General features: G+C 34.1%; 1 protein-coding gene across 1 annotated transcript in view; it reads left to right on the forward strand.

The window, feature by feature from the left end:
• Nucleotides 1–575: 575 nt before the first annotated feature.
• Nucleotides 576–19,676, forward strand: part of Dscam4 (Down syndrome cell adhesion molecule 4) — a 202,950-nt gene continuing 183,849 nt past the window's right edge. The window contains exons 1-2 of the mRNA XM_077438728.1: nt 576–678; nt 1,935–2,059. Of these exons, the coding sequence (XP_077294854.1) occupies nt 576–678; nt 1,935–2,059 (228 nt within the window). The remainder of the gene's footprint in view (nt 679–1,934; nt 2,060–19,676) is intronic.

Genomic DNA, 19,676 nt, shown 5'->3' on the forward strand with positions numbered 1-19,676 from the left:
TTGTTTATACGTTCGCTCGATGTCAAGATACCATACTCTGAGATGAAGTTATGAGTACCAGAAGCATTATCGCTTTCAAACGGGTAACTCCCCCAATCTTGTTTCCTAAGGTTATGCATATCCAATTAAAATCAATGTATTCATGGCACATACTTTTAGTTTTATTATACAAAATATTATAAACTTCCATAAAAAATCAAGCCTTTTCAGCAAACTCATAACCAGCAGCGTATACTGGTGGTTGGCATATTATGCCTTCGAGCAGAATGGTCACGAGCTCGAACCCTACTAGAGTCCCTTTGCTGGCCAGACCTAGGTTTGTGACTCCAGCTCGATCATTTCTTATCAGAGTTTGCAAATTTTTCTGATTTTCATTGAAGCGATTCCTTTCAAATTGGCATCTCCAAACTGGCATCATCATATTCCAGCAGCATAGCTCGGTCGTTAAACTTCTGCCTATCACCGAGAGGCGCCGGGTTCGATCCCATGAGCTGACCTCGATTGAAAAGAATTGATGATTAGATCGCAAGGAGCAACCTAAGCAATCTTCAATTTACGGAACATACCTTTAGAACATGTACATATATTACAAAGAATCTGCTCGGACGACAAACGATCGACCTAGAGTCACAAGGTTTGAACAGCAAAAACCATTGGGATTTGAACCCGTGACCACCCGTACTATATGCTAACCACTAACATGACTTGTAGTAAACTCGATAAATTAATAAATAATCGGCGCCGGGTTCGATTCCATGAGCTGACCTCGATTGAAAATAATTTTTCTGAGTATATCTGTAGTGCTGCTGGTCAGACTTGGATATTTGTGACTCCAGGTCGATCGTTTCCTATCAGAGTTTGCCAATTTTACTGATTTCATTGTTGAAACGGTTCTCGATTAAAATTGGCTAAAAAACCTTCCTACCTACTATGTCACTATTTGAGTATGATTAATGTACAATAAAATGTATGTACAATTCATAGATGTCTCGTTTATTTGCGAGTTTTCATTGTCTCGTAATTCAACGATTTGTGTAATAAAAGTGCTGCAGTGTTTGTAATTGGCCAGGAAGGCGCATTGGGGTTTACCTGTTAGGCCTTCCTGGTATATATGTAAAAAAATCTCATTTCCTATATTTCTAACTAATCTCAAGTCATTCAGCGTCTTGAGGTTCGCTAATTTGATTATAAAATGCTGCAAAATTCCTCAATAAATATCACTGTGGATGTTTGTATGAATTCGCATTGTATAAAAATGCTTATGTACATATATTGATTGTATTTTATCTGTATAAGTACATTCGTCGCTTTGGAGCAATCTGTAAAGGCGTGTTCGTGTTCGTTCATAAAATAATATTTACGTATACAATATTTCTCCTGCATGACAAGTTTAATGAAAATCTGCAATGTCATGCCTATTGGTATTTTTAAAAAGAGAAACAGCAACTATGTAGGTCATGAGTTTGATGACTTTCTTTACAACAAGTCCTTGTAAAAAAATTCTCATACAATTTAACTCCAATGACTGACGGCTCCTATTCAAGACAGAATAGTCTATACACGCTTTCATTTATACCGGAAGTTTTTCATTTGCCTATTTTCTTTATTATATTATATAATATAACTCACCCGCGAATTTTATGTTTTAAGTGCTACGGCAACCGCTTAGTATACATCTTAATAATAGCTCCCTCGAGCGATGTAAAGATTATACATACGTTATTTACCGTTCTTCGTATACATAAATGTACATGTGTATATGCACGTATGTACATATGTGCACTTCATTCATAAATTTTCATAGCAATATTTAACGCGTTGTAGCGACAGGAGTTTATTCTCATCGTACGAGCCCTCTCGAGCATATAAATTCTCATTGTCGTTAGTGTTGTGCAATCGTAAAATAAATAAAAAGTTATTTTTATGGTTTTCAGTTGCCTTGATTGCCGGAGAACTCCAGGGTCCGATTTTCCTGGTCGAGCCCATACACCGCGTGGACTTTTCCAACACTACTGGAGCCAGGATCGACTGCGCTGGACATGGACATCCGTCTCCCGATGTAAGTCATTATCACAATCATCATCTGTTTAAAAGTTATAAATAAAATCGATCCATGTGTACATATGTATTATGAAAGTGAAAATTATATATGTACACCAGGTAAGAAAGGGATTGAACTTTTTAGGTGGAAAATATGACCTTGCCCCATATCACCCCACTCAATGTTTTTTCGTGCAACGTTTCAAATCAAAGCAATTTCTTCCGTTCGTAAAGAAGTTTAAGTGGTTAAGATATGGGATATACATATATGGGATATATTTTATTTATTTATTTTTAATACACAATTATACCACGGTTCGGTGATTACTGGTCACGAAGTACTCGTCACAAAGTCACTAAAATTTCTATAACGGAACATCTGGCAGCCGAATGGTCCATCATACTAAAGATAACTATCATACTAACGAGAACTTTAGTGCCGAATATTGTGTATTCGCGATTTTCATGTCTTTGTGACCACCGTGATGTGACGCATTGTCCAATTACCGTATACCACAGTGCCTTCACAGGGGGTCTACGTGACAAGCCAGAATGTTAAATTACCGAAAACACAAATATCGGAAGGCAAAGATCGAAAATCGAAAGATCTTAAGTCGAAAGATCAAAAAAAAAGGGTGCATGGTAAACGGTACATACTCACTTAATTTGCGCGAGCAGAGTACAACAGGAACAAGAGGAACAGGCTTTTCCTACCGTTTACCATGCACCCTTTTTTTTTGATCTTTCGACTTAAGATCTTTCGATTTTCGATCTTTGCCTTCCGATATTTGTGTTTTCTGTAATTTAACATTCTGGCTCGTCATGGAGACCGCTTCACAGGTTACCCCAATATGACACATAAGGAAAAAAAATTATAATAATAATAAAAAACCAATAAAAATGAAACATTAAAAAAAATGTACATAAAAATAGAAAATTAAAAATGAAAAAAATTGAACAATTGAGAATTAAAAATTGAAAAATTATAAATTGAAAATAATAAAAAAAATATATAGTTTAAATTGAATTAAAAGTAAAAAACAATAAAAATACGAGTAGATTATCCGGTGAAATATTAAAAATATCGATGTTATTCCTGACCAAATTCAAGCAACGTAAGACTCGAGCAATTGGTGAAAAGGCAAGAACATTAGTTCTTGCTTTAATTGTTTGTAACAATGTTTGGAAATGAAAATAATTGGTATGAGTTACCGTTTTATATAGATTCATCAAGTAACTATTCTATTTTTTAAGTCTTTTTTATGTAATATTTTGACACTTATTATAATAGTTTTTAATTAATTTTACTTTTCTTTCACTTTATAGTTTTGATTAATTTTTACTTTATCTATGTACGTAGTAACAATAGATAAAATTTATATAATATAAGTTTATATATATATGTAAATAACCCAAAAGCACATACATATGCTATATACTTATATGTATGCATATGTATATAGCATATTAAATAAAATATTTGGAACTGTCATTCAACAGCTCGTGATATAATGCTTGGGTACTCAGTATAATATGGTATAAGCTATATTTTAGGTTTGCCTTGTATAGAAGCTTATCGTGAATTTCATATAAACGACTTGATGTTTTACAACAATATCTTTAAACATATACAGAAAAAGTAAATAATGAGGTGCATGTCTTAATTCGCTGCCTCGGCTAATATTCCATTCAGAAAAATGTTTCTTCTCTCAGCGAGTGTGCGTTTAATTTATTAGGTCAAGTCATAAAGATAAGAGGTATACGCCGTTTACGGGGAAGCTAGAACCCATTAACCGAGTTCATTTGCTTTAGATTTCCCAGAGCTTGTTTATATCAAGCGAGACCCTCGGATGAGATGAAGTAAGAGGCAGTTATTTAATATAATGTATGGAAACGTGCGCGGCCACCGTAATGAAAACGAAGTTGGGGTTGAATGAAAAAAAAAAAAGACGACGACGACCGACGGAGAAGGAAAATGGGGTGAGATAGGGCGGAGGGGGATGATGTGGGTGGGAAAACTACGATTGTATGGGGAATTTAGAGCATAGGGAAGCGCCTGTATGCCTTATCGCATTATGGCGAGAGGGAGCCTGTAATTTTCTTACGAAGCGTTTTTCCACTCTCGAGTGGGGAGCTCTTGCCGCCAAGAAAAACAAGCGGTCGTCGTCGTCGTCGTAGTCGGGAAAATTTACATTTTCCGACCGGACGGGAAAAACTGCTCTAAGATAAACGGTCACATTCAACCGGTGAGACGAAATTTCTATCAAAACCATTAGGGCACCGTGTCTCTGTTATTTTTTCAAATTGCGAAAGACGACGTCGAGACACTTTCGTTTAAATGAAATGAAAATTTATTTAAAATACTAAAGAACATATTCACTGCTCGCTAGTAAAACTTTAGAAAGGCCAATTAAATTTTAATTTAAATTGTCGAGCTTTTCCCCAATGGAATTGAGCTATATTTTACGTTTGCAATTGTCTTTCATTCTTTTTCATACACTATAAAGGAAGATTGTAAGAAAAAGCAGTATCATTAAGCCACTGTTGTTTGCCGTCATTTTAATGAATTTGCTTTTATATTGTACGAAAAAGTTGAGAATTTTCCATAGAGTATATACTACTACATAGCGTGATATTTATGTATGTGATACCCAACCTCGTGCACGAACTTTTGGCCTAATAGACTTTTGGCCGACGGACCTTAGGCCGATAGATTTTTGGCCGAACAGAAATTTGGTTGACAGACTTTTGGCCGAACTTTTGACAGACTTTTGGTTGACAGAATTGGGCAGATTGAAATTTTTGATTGCTTTAATTAATTCATCAGTAGATGGAAAATGTCTATAAATGATGCTTATGATGACAAATAAGACATAAATAAAATTAAAAGAAAATATTGTTGAAGATTTTTATTTTAATTATAACGTAATTACTTTATTAAAATAGTAGTAGTAGAAGTATTTAAAAGTATTTTGTATAAAAATAAAATTCAATAATGACGCTCCCATATGTATGTACATACTTTTGTTAGGTGCCGCCAGCCCATTAGTCTTTTAGCATTGTTTAATCTTGCCTTCTATATAAATAATTTTGTATTTTGATCGATTTTGAAAAACAAGCAAATTTTCATATAAAAAAAAATTACATAAAATAATTTTATATCGAGATTATTCAAAAGTCACTAAAACAGATACATTTTTCAGAAATCACTTCGACGTATCATAAAAATGATTTTCGATAAATTTAAACAGTTGAAAATTTCATTCGACCAAATTTCCGTCGACCTAGTGTGTGTTTGGCCAAGTGTCCGTTTGGCCAAACGTCCATCGGTCAAGTGTCCATTCCAGTCCATCAGTCAAGTGGCAAAAAGACCTTCAAGCCCCAACGTAAATAATAATTTTTCATAATTATAATCCAGTTAACTGTCTTTCAATTTAAAATACCGTTATCTAATAGTTTGCCTGATGAAAATTCATGGTATGATTTCGAAAAGGAATGGATACTACATATTTAAATATAAAACGTATAATATAACTACTTTATATTGTATGTACTTTTAAATGAATGGAGATGTCATTTTGAAAAGCTACCAACATGTTTAATAATAATAAAGCTAAAGTAACGATCAAAGTCATGATTTATCATCATGTCTTTAGTCGTGGTACGCTTTTAAATTTAAAGTTTACAACAAAAAAAATACTTTTATCCGAAAGTTTCATTCTATCAATTTCTATCCGTACTTCTATTGATATTTAAACGAGAATGTGATCGACAAGCTGATTGAACGACTTGTTATTGAAATGTAATATTTCAATTTTACTATCCATATTTCTCAGAAATGTTTGTTGTATCTTTTGGCTATCGTGTATCACTGCTGTGTAAACAACACGAATACACGTCATATTTATTAATGTTTTCGAAATCCAAAATAAGCTCAGATAAAATATCATATGAATATTATATATCAAAGAGTGAGGCGAGACATTACATATATTGTTAATCAAATGTACATATATTTAATGGTAAACCTAAGACGCTCTGATTTACACATTTCAGCCGCTTCAGACGCTTCTGTTTACCATATTAACGGCAATCATAAACTTAATTGAATCCAATTATAATATTTTCCACAATTTTACAATTGAGTACAACCTGCGCGTACATATGCACATAATACGACCATACCGTAAAGCACCGATGACATTCTTTAAACTTTGTTTAATGTTTCAATACGGTGAAGTTTCTGTTCGGTATGGAACTTTTGTTCGTGTCGAGCAAATAACCGCAGAGCATTCGGCTGCATTTGCCGAGGCATTAATGAATATTAAATAAACGCCACGGCGTTTGTAATGATGTGCGCTTTTAGATCTCAACCAGCCCCCCCCCCCCTCCACTCCACCCTCCTCTGTGGAAATGTTTGTGCAAACAATTCAATACAACTTTGAGTATGCTTGAAGCGTTTCTGAAATTACTACCTGTCAGTAATCGGCTTATTGCGTGTGTGTGTGTGTGTGTATGTTAGTATATTTTTAAGGGTTTCTCGGAATCACTATCGTTTGATACGCGACGAGGTGTATCGAGGATTCTCGGAATTATTATCCGAAGGCAAAATAAAGGCTTTACTCGAAACTCAAGTACTTATGTATGTAGCAGTTAGACTTATGAAGGTACCAATCAATAATGCATTTTTCTACATTTTCCACATAAGAGGTTTATCTCTTCCATTTGGGCCTCATAGGAATGTTTTGTATTTGCAGTTGGTTCTGATTTATTGGAACTGGCAGTAGATGCAAGACATTCCTTATGTTATATTTTATATTTGATATTTTTACGTTATGTGTTATTATTTAATGCTATTGTTTTTTATGTTTATGTATGGATGTATTTATGTTGATATATAAATGTGTTTATGTTTATGTTTAAATGTATTTTTTATGTATAATTGATTAGTATATTATTTTCGTTATGTATTAATTGTTATTTTGATTTTTTTTTTTTGACCATTAGGAATTAGGAATTCCTGTAATGCCACAATGGTCTGAACTTCAAAATAAATAAAATCTCTCTTCGAGGAAAATAGTATCCTTCTAATAGAAAATAGTATATAATAGTTTCCACTCGTTCATTTTTGTTTACATATGTAGTGTACGAACAATCAAACTTTTGCTGTCAATAATTTGCAATGCCATGTTTAAAATTTTTGATGATGAAAATTTAAGCACGAATGATTCCGTCTTTGTTAATACACACTAGTGGTTTTATCCGGTTTCACTTGGTATTTGTTATACATACATATATAAACTAATAGTAAAATTTTTATTAAATTTAAATTTATTTAATTATTTATTTATTTTTTAATTAAAAACGTAAATACATATGTACATACACAGTCTCTTTCGAAATTATATATTAGATGTATTTGTTAAAGAAATCTCAAAGTTGTTGAAATGTTTAAATGAGATTAAACTGCATCTACATACATATGTATGTAGATGCAGTATTTATGTATTTATGGTAGAATATTTAAAGTATTTACCTGAAATGAAATGCAAAACGCCCGTCTTAATTAAAATTTAATTACGAGTGTGCCTTTTCATTATATTTTATTTTTCACGCTAAAACGGGACGCTTCGATAATTTTCCCGGTAAGCGCTTTTCCATTATTGCGCGCGCTTTTCCTTATTTACGTTCAATTTTTATCGTCACAGCAATTTTTTGCCATTACCCGAGCAAAATTTTCGTAATGCAATTATATGCGAAGCGCACAGACCAGGCCAGACCAGACGTTTTCAACTTTTACTCCATTTTGCATTCTCGAATGTATATGTATGGAGGTACATATATATGTATAGTACACGGTATGTACTCTACGCGAGTGTAAATCCTTTTAGTGTAGCAATTTTCACTTGTATATACGTTGAAATTTATAAAACAATTATTCTCAAAGGGAAACTCGCCTTAAAGTACACATTTATGTAATGAAATATTTATTTTACATTCGCTCGAATTTTCCCCTTTTTTTCGCAAATTTTATTCATGACGCAAATATAACCGAACGAGTCCAACGAAAACAATAAAAGCGCAACAAACAATGTGATATAAAATATATATTTTAAATACGTTTCATTTTTTTTATATATATTTTCACCGTATGAATGTGAATTTGAAAAAATATTTTCAAACACCTTACAATGTGTTTAAAATTTACAAAATAATAATAAAGATGTGATATTTTATTCATAGTTCATAAATAAGAAATAAACAAATATTAATCAAAATAACAAAAATATAGAAGTCAAGACGGGTTTGTTTAATTCTAAGCTCATTTAAAATCATAATTTTTCCCACGATGTCATTACATTGCCTCTGAGTGATATATGTACATATATGGTATTAAACTTGTACATATATAAATTAGTAGATCAAATAGTGGAGACAAATAGTAGGTAGGATGTTTTTGTCAATTTGATGAGGAAACGTTTCGACAATTAAATCAGATAAAATAAAACTCTGATAGGAAATGGTCACAAATATCCATGCCTGACTAGCAACACTACACATAATACTCGGAATAAATTATTTCCATTCGAGGTCAACCCACGGGATCGAACAATTAACATAAGCATTAACGCAATTACCGAAATTTGCTGCTGGCAATATAGATATATTTATATTTATTTATTTATTCAGTTAACGCAATCACCGAGATATTCTGCTGGCTATTTACATTTTTATTTATTTTTCAACATGTAGAATTTGAATAAATTATATTATATACATATTTCAATTCCTTTCCAAAATCACACATTGATAGATAAACAAGAACAATACTAATTTTATGATGAATCCATTAATGCACGAACATTTAAAAATATACATTATTGATTTGTATAAACTATCTCTTTTTTGTTTTCATTTAGTTTGTAAAAAAATAATAGTGATAGTTCTTTTTTTATCATCGGTACAAACAAATTAAGTGAATAATCTAAAACTTGCGCTATTTATTTACATTCGAAGGTAGAATCATTCAAATTAGGACGAATCCAATTTTCTCTGCAACTCTTCGAAGCGAATTGAGTCATCTACAGCCTAAACGTCACGCCAAGATCCGTCTATTTTCCTCGAGCCTCGAATTTTCTTCGCCGAAAGTTTCCCTCGCATAATACACATTGAACGACGAAACTTTCCGGATGTTTGTCTTGTCAGACCGAAGGATCCCACTTTCGCCACTCGACGACACATTTTCCCATATATTTCTCTCTCGCAACATACATACATACATGTGTATTTATGTATGTTTGTACATAGTATATTCGTTTATAAATGTTCAATTCAAGTCCATTTTAAATAGTTTACTGTCTATCACGACGCGTTGACTGATTGACGTTTCAGCATTAGTCAGAAGTCAACTGCTGTCCTCCCTCGTTTCCCTGGCTGTCACTTTGACAAAACGAAGGAATGGTATAATTAAATTAAATTGTGGACACTCTCGTGCTAATCCTTTGTAAAACCCACCTTGAAAACGTGATGCTATCGTTGCTCTTGAGCCCCTTAAAAGTATAAACGACGCATTGACTCCTGTTGTATGCTTGTTTCGGGGTGAAAGCGTTGCCGTGTTTCAGGCGTTGCCTTGTGTTGGAAATTACGATGTTCAATGTGAGTGGAAAAACCATTGATATGTGTGCTTTTGAATTGTGAAATGAGGTTGGAATTGCAACACGTGGTTCTCATGTGTGATATACATAGTTGGTAATAGATGCAGTTGGTAGAACAAGAAGGATGTATTGAATGGTTGCAAAGAGAGTGTAGAAGTTCAATGAAGATAGAATGGGTGTTAGGTCAATGAATTGAATAAATTTCAAGAAATGTAAGAAGTTTGTTGAGCATCCGTCCAGCTGGGCTAGATATACATGTATGTATATACGTATGTACATATATATTTTTCTTATGTGTATCTTCAATAAATGGTTTGTGAAACTCCATTGATGGATGTACTTTTGTAGTAACAAAAAGCTATCTAAAGAATACCTTATATGGTATGTGTCACATGTGCGTACTGTTTTGTACCTCGCATATCAATGTAGTTCCCACAATAATCAAATTCACTTTCTCACATTCATATACGCGAGTAACAAGTCCACTAAAATTCCTGTAAAGAGATAGTCAGATAAGACAGGAGTGCCGGACTTTGCCCAACCCAGGAATTTCCAACACAAAAGATAAAAAATCATTTATATAGATTACGATTTGATCCATTAAGTCGATCACCATCGACACTCCGAGAGTGATAGTCATCACCATCGAGATTCCAAGAGTGATAGTCATTAATATTGATCCCGCAAGTGACGGTCAGCACAGCAGCAGAACAAAATGAACCATAGTTAATTAGTGAAACAAAGTTCTACGTATGTCATTTTAAATTCATCATCGCTCCATCATTAAATCTTTAGTTATCGAATATATCTCCCAATAACATAAATGTAACGTTTTTATTTTAATAAAGAAATCTTTGTCTGTTAACCAAGTAATTTAAAAAAATATATAAACTGCGTTTTGTAACACGACAGTACATATTATGTAAATGGTTTTTGGGATGGAACGAAGCTTAGAGTCAAAGGCCCCCTTACTAATTTTTCTAAAAAACGTTCCGTTTTATACATTTTTCCAACTTTTGGCTAGTGGCTTTTAAAAATTCCAGATTGTGATACTTTTGCACAACACTTCCATATTTATATGACACTTAGAATACATGAGAACGCGGTTTCCGCAAACCGAATAATCCGCTTCGGCTATGGTCTCCGACGAATGCCCCCTTTCGCGTCGTATCGAGACTGATTTTTTTAACAGCCTCCATAATGACGCGTAACACTCGCCATAAACCGGAGGATGATATTGATTTAGTTGCGGTTTAACTGCGAATTCCGGCTATATCATCACCTATAAACCCGCCGTAAACGACCGCCGAAAAAACGTTACAACGCGACGTAACGTTACCCACGCATATCTGACGTTCGCTTTGATGTTTCGCATACGTGTAATACACTCGTTCTGTATATTTGCTTGACCACACTTATAATAAAGGTTAACCCCCCGCCGAATGAAAGAATATAGTGAAAATATATGGCCGGCTACATGGGTCGTACAGCCTCGGCAAGTCGCCATTGAATCATTCAAATGGCTCCTTTGTTGCTCTTTCGGTGTGAGATATGAGTTATAAATTTCAGAGTGTTCCGACAAATCCGCGCGGGACAAGATCACGGGGATAAAATCGCAGTGACAAAATCGCGCAAACCAAAATAACAAAAGAGCGCAAACCAAATGACAGTAATGGAGTCTCGGCGTTTGGCCATAAGATGAATATCGAATTATAATATAAAAATTTTAACATTCATTATATAACCTATTAGTGAAGTAAAAATATATATGAGAGATAATGAGAGCCTATAATACAAATTTTATAAGATATGGTGCGAAAAAAATCAAGTTATAGGCGTTTAAACAATTAAAATCTGACAAAAAGATAGGGTGGCGGAAAGTCTATAAGGTTATTGACCACTAAACTTCAAGATGTCCAAAATGTTTGCATTTTTAAACGTGTCTATTGGGATTGTTTTTCACCGTCGAACCATCAGAATGGATTTAAATTTCCATCGTTGACCAAACCGCACGAAATAGCAAGGTTTCAAAACGATCGGAATAGAAACTGAACCTTTAGCGAAGTGAAACATAGAAACGTGTGGTAAAAATGGGTCTAACTTTAAGAAATATCCGATAGAACACAGTGATGATAAAATAAGAATCGTTTATTTATTTTGAAAGTGCAATTTTAAATTTATTCACACTTTATTGAAATTTGAATAACATGAATAGACATAGATTGATTTTTAACCAATCATATTTATTTATTTTAAGTTTAGATCATATGAAAGTTTCGATCTTAATTGAAACAACCATCTGATGACATATACATATTTCGATTTGGTTGCTCCGTGTTGCCAGTGTACATATTTATCAACTTGAAACAGCCTCGTTTAATACTGAAAATAATCAAAATTTCACGAAACTAACAACCTAATCCACTATACGCCATTTGCATCAATTTTTAATGTAATATTATAAAGTTATATACCTTTATATGCACTTAATTCGAGACAATATTGTTTCCGGTAATTACCAGAATTTACCGGTATTTTCCGATGGCGAAATTCTGATGATTTACCAGTATGTATGTATATCGGTGATGCAATCCCTATACCAGCATTAGCCCGGATAATCGAGAGTACACTGTATATAGTTCTGTAACTTTGTTATCTATTCATCGAATTTGCTCATATTTTTTATTCCACGTATTGAAAGCTTTTATTTGCAATTATTTATGAAAATATTGCAATTCTTCTCAAAAACCACGCCGAAATATCAACACGGACACAGCACTTATCAATAATCTACTATACATAGATGAATATTTATTTGTTTGTTTGCTTTGTATTTTTTCCCACTTTGACAAGCCAAGTAATTGCGGGCAATTCATTGTCTAGTTTAATTATTTTTTTGCTCCGTGTAAGTTGTTGAAATTTGTTCCAGTATGTCTCAAAAAATTCTTCCTACACTATTTGCATTCAAGTTCGTGGTAAAATTTCTGTTTCTGACTAGCCGGTTGACCACCGCTGCGAGGACTATTAATTAATCGGACTCAATGAGTTTCTGGCATAACGATCGTTAAACCAAAACATACATTACGCGAATCCCACAGGGTTAAGCAATCCACTATCTTAATGTTATAGGCGGGCCTAGGAAGAAAATCGTTAAGCGATGAAACACACGAGAGGGCATCTGGGTCCCTCAAGTAATCATTTAGCCATCAGCATCCACTCACACTTCTGTGCCCCTTCCTCGACTAATGATGGATGAACTGAAAAATTGACTAGACTAATCCATCTGCTGGTACCATATCGAGGCTCGAAGACCTTGTTAAAATAGATTTATGTGAGATCGTAATGATATTTTGTCGATCATTCGACGTGTATTTATTATTATTATTAACACATACATATGTACATATGTACGTAGTTTCTGGGGCAATTTGCATCACTCATGCGAATGCATCTTCTGGCTGGTTGACAAATTGTATGCAATCGATACGCATCTGGAGTAATTGCTTATTCAAGGTGAGAAACTGAGCTTTGATTGAAATTTAGGCGATGGTTCAATGATTGTTTAGTTTGTTTATATATATTTTGTTTTGTCTATATATGTATTATACAATTGTTTTTATTTTATATACATATTTATAACTTGGTTATTGTTTAGTATTTTTCATCGGTTTTTAGCTTATTAAACGAAAATATACATCCCATTCATCAAAATCTTTACCTTTTCTTTCATGTCGACTTTTTTCTTTTAGAAACATGACACAGTATAAAAGCTTTTAATGTCAATTTTACATGACACGAGAGTAAATGAGAGTTAAAATGTAACTGTTTAACTGTTTAGCTTGTGAGTTTTGAAAGGGTGGCAGAAAGACGTGTTTGGATCGCTTCAATCTGACACAAGATTCGATGTATTTTTAATGAGTTAATTAATGATTAAACTTCTCTAGTTTGATGTCGAAGATATTAGCTTACTTCAATGTTAGCTAGCTCCCATATTTCGGTAGCCTGAAGACCTGAAGAGTAGAAATACCTAAAGAGTAGACTCACCGACTCCAAAATTTTCTAATTTTTATACATTTTAATTACGATTATATTTCACTATCGACATAGCGGACACAATTGAAATTTCTATCGGTGGCCAAATCTCGCAAAATAGCAAAGTTTCAAAGCGAGCCAAAAAAGTTAAGAAAGTTTTATCATACTAACGGACGAAGTGAAACTAGTAAAAACCTTGGAAAAAGTAAGATCATTCTCATTTTCGGAAAAACAATGAAATCGGGTCACATTTTACCTATTCCTTTTCTATGACCAAAGATTATTACCATATGATTATTAATTGAAATATGAGTAATTGAATAATTTGAAACGGAACTAATGAGTCGACCTATCAAATGATGAATGGTACACGTTCCATCAATTAATCATCGGTCATATGATTTTCGAACTATGTACACATACGAACCACCTACAGGTCACGGGTTCGTGCTCTAATTTGACCTCAATTTAAAATAACTTATTACGAGCATTTCTTGAGCAAGTTTTGCTGGTTAGACTTGAATATGTATGACTCCAAGTCGATCGTTTCCTATCCAGAGTTTGACAATTTAATTATTTGATTTCATAACTGAAGCAGTTCCTCACCAAATTGGCATCCAACCTACCTACTATTTTTTACCACTATTTGAATATATATTTTTCACCACTATTTGAATATACATATGTAGTTTCAAAATTTAAATATGTACAAACTTGAAAATCATTGGTTTCGCTTTGGGGCAACCTGTCATTGCACCATAAGAAAAATATAATATACATAAACTGAGCTATAATATAATATGAGCGTGTGTATGTTTGTATTTATATGCAATCCGGTATGTTATTGTACATATGTAACAGTGAAATTATATGTTAAGTGAAAATATATTTCAACTGACGTTTGAGTGAAATCATAACCAGTTACATTTTCACGGTTGGTTTTATTCATTTAAGATTAGATTGTTAGGGTTAGTATTGTTTAAGGGTTAGGATAGGTTAAGTTAAGTAAGGGTTTTCCCTATTCATTTAAAATTGGGAGTTAAACGTTGTAAATTCATTGTTTGATACATTTTGCTTGAATTGGAGAAAATATATTTTCACTTGAAATATGCTTTTACTGTAATATAAACATGTAATATCATCATCGTGTATATGTAATATCATTGTCTTTATTCACTCAAAGACTAATAAATAAAGTCAACCAAATCTAGCCTATAGTTAATTGCTATTTTCGAAATCGAATCATGGGATAGATTCAACTTATTCGACTCGATGAATACGAGTCATTAAACAAACTGCGGTACATTTCCCACACACACACAAAGCCTATAATCACACTATCAACATCGTCATCGACCGGGTGGGGGGAGGGGGTATCAATCATCGATGAGCTCCATTCGCCGTGGGTGAAACCGCGGAAAATCTCCATGCTTTTCCGAGAGCACTCGGCACACGTGCGATGCCTACATATGTACATACGTACATTATGTACTTGTATAAAAGCCGTCGTATACGTTCGATTTTAATGAACGTCACGGTGTTGCTAATTCGTTAAATGGTGTGGAATGGCGCATAACATACGCCGCTCGCGGATTGATGACGTTTCATTAAACGGCATTTGCATGTATAGCGACTACGCGTCAATCTAAATTCGATCCTACCATTGTGTCAGTCAGATTATGCTTATTGGGTAAGGGTTGACGCACGTGTCATCGTTATAAAATATACATTTTTTATAACGAATATTCAAATATGAATATTTTATAACGATGACACGTGCTATTTACATATATACATATATCGTACATAATATATGTACGTATTGTAGCGTGGACGTATAGAAGAGTTTTCGTGATCACAGTGAAAAACGCAGCAATACAGTTTTTACACTTGGATTTGAAAAAATGTAAATTCTTAAACATTCATATTTAAATTACAACATACGTATGTACATAAATACATACAAAGGGTGTGCTTATCATTTTCTAATATATATATATATATATATCACCGATAACAGACGGGCTGTGAAAGAGATGGCTGCATACGTAATGGCATAGTAAACGAGATCTTGGTGAACAGACGGGGTGAGAAAGAGATGGCCGTATACGTAATGCCTGGAGCGCATCCTCGGTTTACGGAAAATCTGTGAACGAGTTGTCAGGTAACCATTGCAGTTCACCCATGTGACACCTATGGTTTTAAACTTGTACAAAAATATATACATATATGTTCATATGTACATACATATAAAAATGAATGTCTGTTTGTCTGTCTGTCTCCCATAGGCTCCTAAATCACTCAACCGATTACGATGGAACTTTCAGGTGTTGTTGTATGCATGTCCGGGAAGCTTACTGTGGAATAAAATTGCCCAAAAACGGGAATGAGTGGCATTGCAACGCAATTATTTCAAATGTTTTCGCGTCGCGACCTGCGTTGTTAGGGTAAAATAAACAAACAATTGAATAATTTCAAATGTGTTCGCTGCCTGCGTTTTTCCGACAAATGGGAACGGGAACGAGAATGGGAACAGGAACGGGAACGGGAACGTGAATTGGAACAGGAACGGGAACGAGAACGGGAATGGGAACGGGGATTGCATGCGTTCTTGTGGTATTGCAATGCATACCGGGTTCAGCTAGTATGTATATAAATTTTAAATTATATTTAAATAGTGATGACTAATACGTAGTAGGTAGGTTGGTTTACCAATTGTGAACCGTCGCAACAACGAAATAAGATAAATTGTCAAACTCTGATAGGAAACGATTGACTTGGTGTCACAAATATCCAAGTCTCACCAGCAGCACTGAAGAATTACTCGGAATTAATAATTTCCAATCGAGGCCAAACCAGGTTTTGAACTCGAAACTTCTCAGGGGTTGGCATTAACGCAACCACCGAGATATTTGTACTGCTGGCTATATGATAATTGAAGATGAAAACTGCGAATTGTGCCTATATCAGATCACTAACTGGCAGTTTTATTCTAAATTGATTCAGATTTCCATATAAGTGTAAGATCTGGTTTTTAGGAGACAGCTAGGGTGGTAGGGTGAAATGAGACTCGTTCAGTGGTTTACCACATTGTTTTCTATTCAAAGAGCCGCAATGAACTGTCCATCATACGTCATATATACAGGATGAACTTGAACATTCTTATGCAAACTCATACATGCCTATTTTATCATTCATACATGCATTATTCTAGGTTAGAAAACTAAATCTCACATTACTATAATCTAAAATTAGATTTTTTGGTAACTGAGTCATTATTGTATTTCATTTCCGAATATTTTCTTTTATTAGTGATGCTCGCACATTTTCACATTTCAACACTTGAAGCTATCAATTCTGTATCAACTATTATAAATGGGCTAATTGTTTACGTAGACAGCAAAATGTGTATCATTGAACATTTTTACAAATTATTGTATTATTAATCATAGCATTTAGGTCCAATTAGTAGCAGGTAATCGTTTATCATCAACGACACGTTTAGCTCACAAAGTGTCTTCTTCGGCATTGTAGCCGTGTGAGCGACGACAAAGGTCCAATTTATTTAATGTAGACAGTCTCGTTAAAGGTGCGGTCTCAAGTTCTTGTTTGTACCGTCCAATTTATCGTCCCGTGTTCCGGTCTAGATTATGCGGGATTAATTTTGATAGTGTCGACTTCAAGGGCCACGTCCTACGTGTCGATGGCCCTCTCGCTAATTATTATTTCGGTATCGAACTCAACGACACCCTCTCCTTCCAGCCGTCCAATTAAAGTCGAGTGGATTCTGTGTGTGTGTGTGTCGTTTTTTGAACGCGTCGAAAGATAAAATGGCCGTCGGTTACGCAAAATGGCGTCTCTTCTTCGGTGAGTAATTGGCGAAAGTTGTCAACGGTGGCGGCTACAGGACAACGCTCTTTGCGCGCGTTATTTATTTATGTATATGGGCGAGTCGACTGAAAAGTTTCACGGGTCAAATGTAAAAGTTTGTTTCGCGCCATTACCGACCCCGTCTGTTTCCATTTGGCGCGATTAAAAAGTTTGCGAAATGAAAATAATATAAAATAAAACAAATTCCCGGGCCGGTCGGGAAGGGAGCGCGAAGGGCCGGACCCTTCGGTTCGCTTGTGTTTTAAATCCATTCGATGCGTTTCGACTGAGTGCTCGTTCGTTTAATTTAGCAATACGCTTCGATTAGTTTTGTAGGGTTGAATATTTAAAAAAATATATACACAATGTACATAATTAATTTTACTATTTAATTTTTCAATCACTTTTCCAACTAGCTTAGACGGTGCTTTTTTGGAATTTTGAAAGACACGGTTTTTAAAACGAGATCACAGTGTGCTCCTCCTTATTTTTCCCGTTTTGTGATCGATTTTTTATAGAACCACTCCACTATATCCTTTAAGGGGGCTGTACCTTAATTTTGCTACCGTTCCTTTCTTCGATATATATATTGAGTGTTTGTATATATTGAGTGAATGCAACAGTTGCGCTTCGACCGGATAAAACTTATTTTAAATTGACAAAATCGAGGTTTCGTATTCTCCTATTTTCTCCTCCAATACTGGACCAATTTTAAAAAAATTTTATCATCGGTATGAGAAAGATACTTTCTGTGCATCTATCGGCGTATTTTTTTTAAAATCGGCCGTTAAATAAGCACGCTGGACTCGTTTCGTGGGTGTAAAAAAGAGGCGATTTTATAGATGCTTGGCGGCTCCTAGCTCCTATAAAAAATAATTAATCAAAAAAAATAAAACGATAGATGCACCCCAATGGTGAATATCCATAGCATATTTAAAAATAATTTATCTAGTGCCATAATTGAGGAAGGGAGAAGTATAGTACGTTTGTATGGACAAGGCGCTGCTGTCCAGCCCTCTCAAATGTCATTTGAAGAGCAAATCACGATAATTTACATTTATTTATTCATTTTTTTTACAATTTCGCCATAGTGACATTACAGATTAGCTCCAGGTCGTCACTATGGTTAATTTATTACAAGACATTGAAAACTCATAATTAACGAGACATTTAATTACATTATTATTACATACATACACATGTAAATCGAAACAATACCTGACATCTATGGTCAGATATTACAAACATGTATAAATACGATTTTCATGTAACAATAGGATTTTTTACATTCAATAAACAACCACAGATACATCTGTAAGAATTATGGCGAAACCTGAGATATAACAATAACTCAAGGTTTGCAACAGAAAATTGGGAAGGAAAAGCCAATTTTACAGGAACCGTTTCAATGAAAATCAGAAAAATCGGCAAATTCTGATAAGAAACTATCGACCTCGACAAACAAAGGTGTGGCCAATAACTAGACTCTTAGTGGGAATCGAGCCCGTGATATCAAGCACGAAAGAATTCAATACTCACCACTAGACCACGCTGCTGGTTAAATTGTTTTATATAATCTATTGTCAAAAATTTATTGCTTAAATTGTTTTCTATCCTGACCCTTGGAACTATATTGAAATGATCTATGCGTTATTATTTTCATTCGTTTTCTGTGTTTTTGGCATTATTCAATCAAAGAAGATGGACTTCATTAAAAAAAAGAAAAGAAAACATAAACGGAAACGATAAAACAACGTGACTAAATCACTTCTCTCGAAACACTGATTTGTCTAAAATGGACGATATTTTATATTTTTAAATTATAAAGAACCCAAAAGGAAATAAGGGTTAAACAATTGAAAGATTCCTAGTATGATGCGATGCTGGTGACTTTTTCAACTACCCCAGTATTTTCGGTCAAAGTCATTTTTTATAAATGGCCTAATACATTTGTCCACGGCTGTATATGTATGTATGAATGTACATATATAAAAACCCAATTCTGTCTTTTGGTTTATTTGTTTGTGGTAACGATACATAATAAGATACGTACATATATATGTACATACATATATATGT

Source organism: Arctopsyche grandis, chromosome 9, assembly GCF_051622035.1.
Source record: "Arctopsyche grandis isolate Sample6627 chromosome 9, ASM5162203v2, whole genome shotgun sequence".
Lineage (NCBI taxonomy): Eukaryota > Metazoa > Arthropoda > Insecta > Trichoptera > Hydropsychidae > Arctopsyche > Arctopsyche grandis.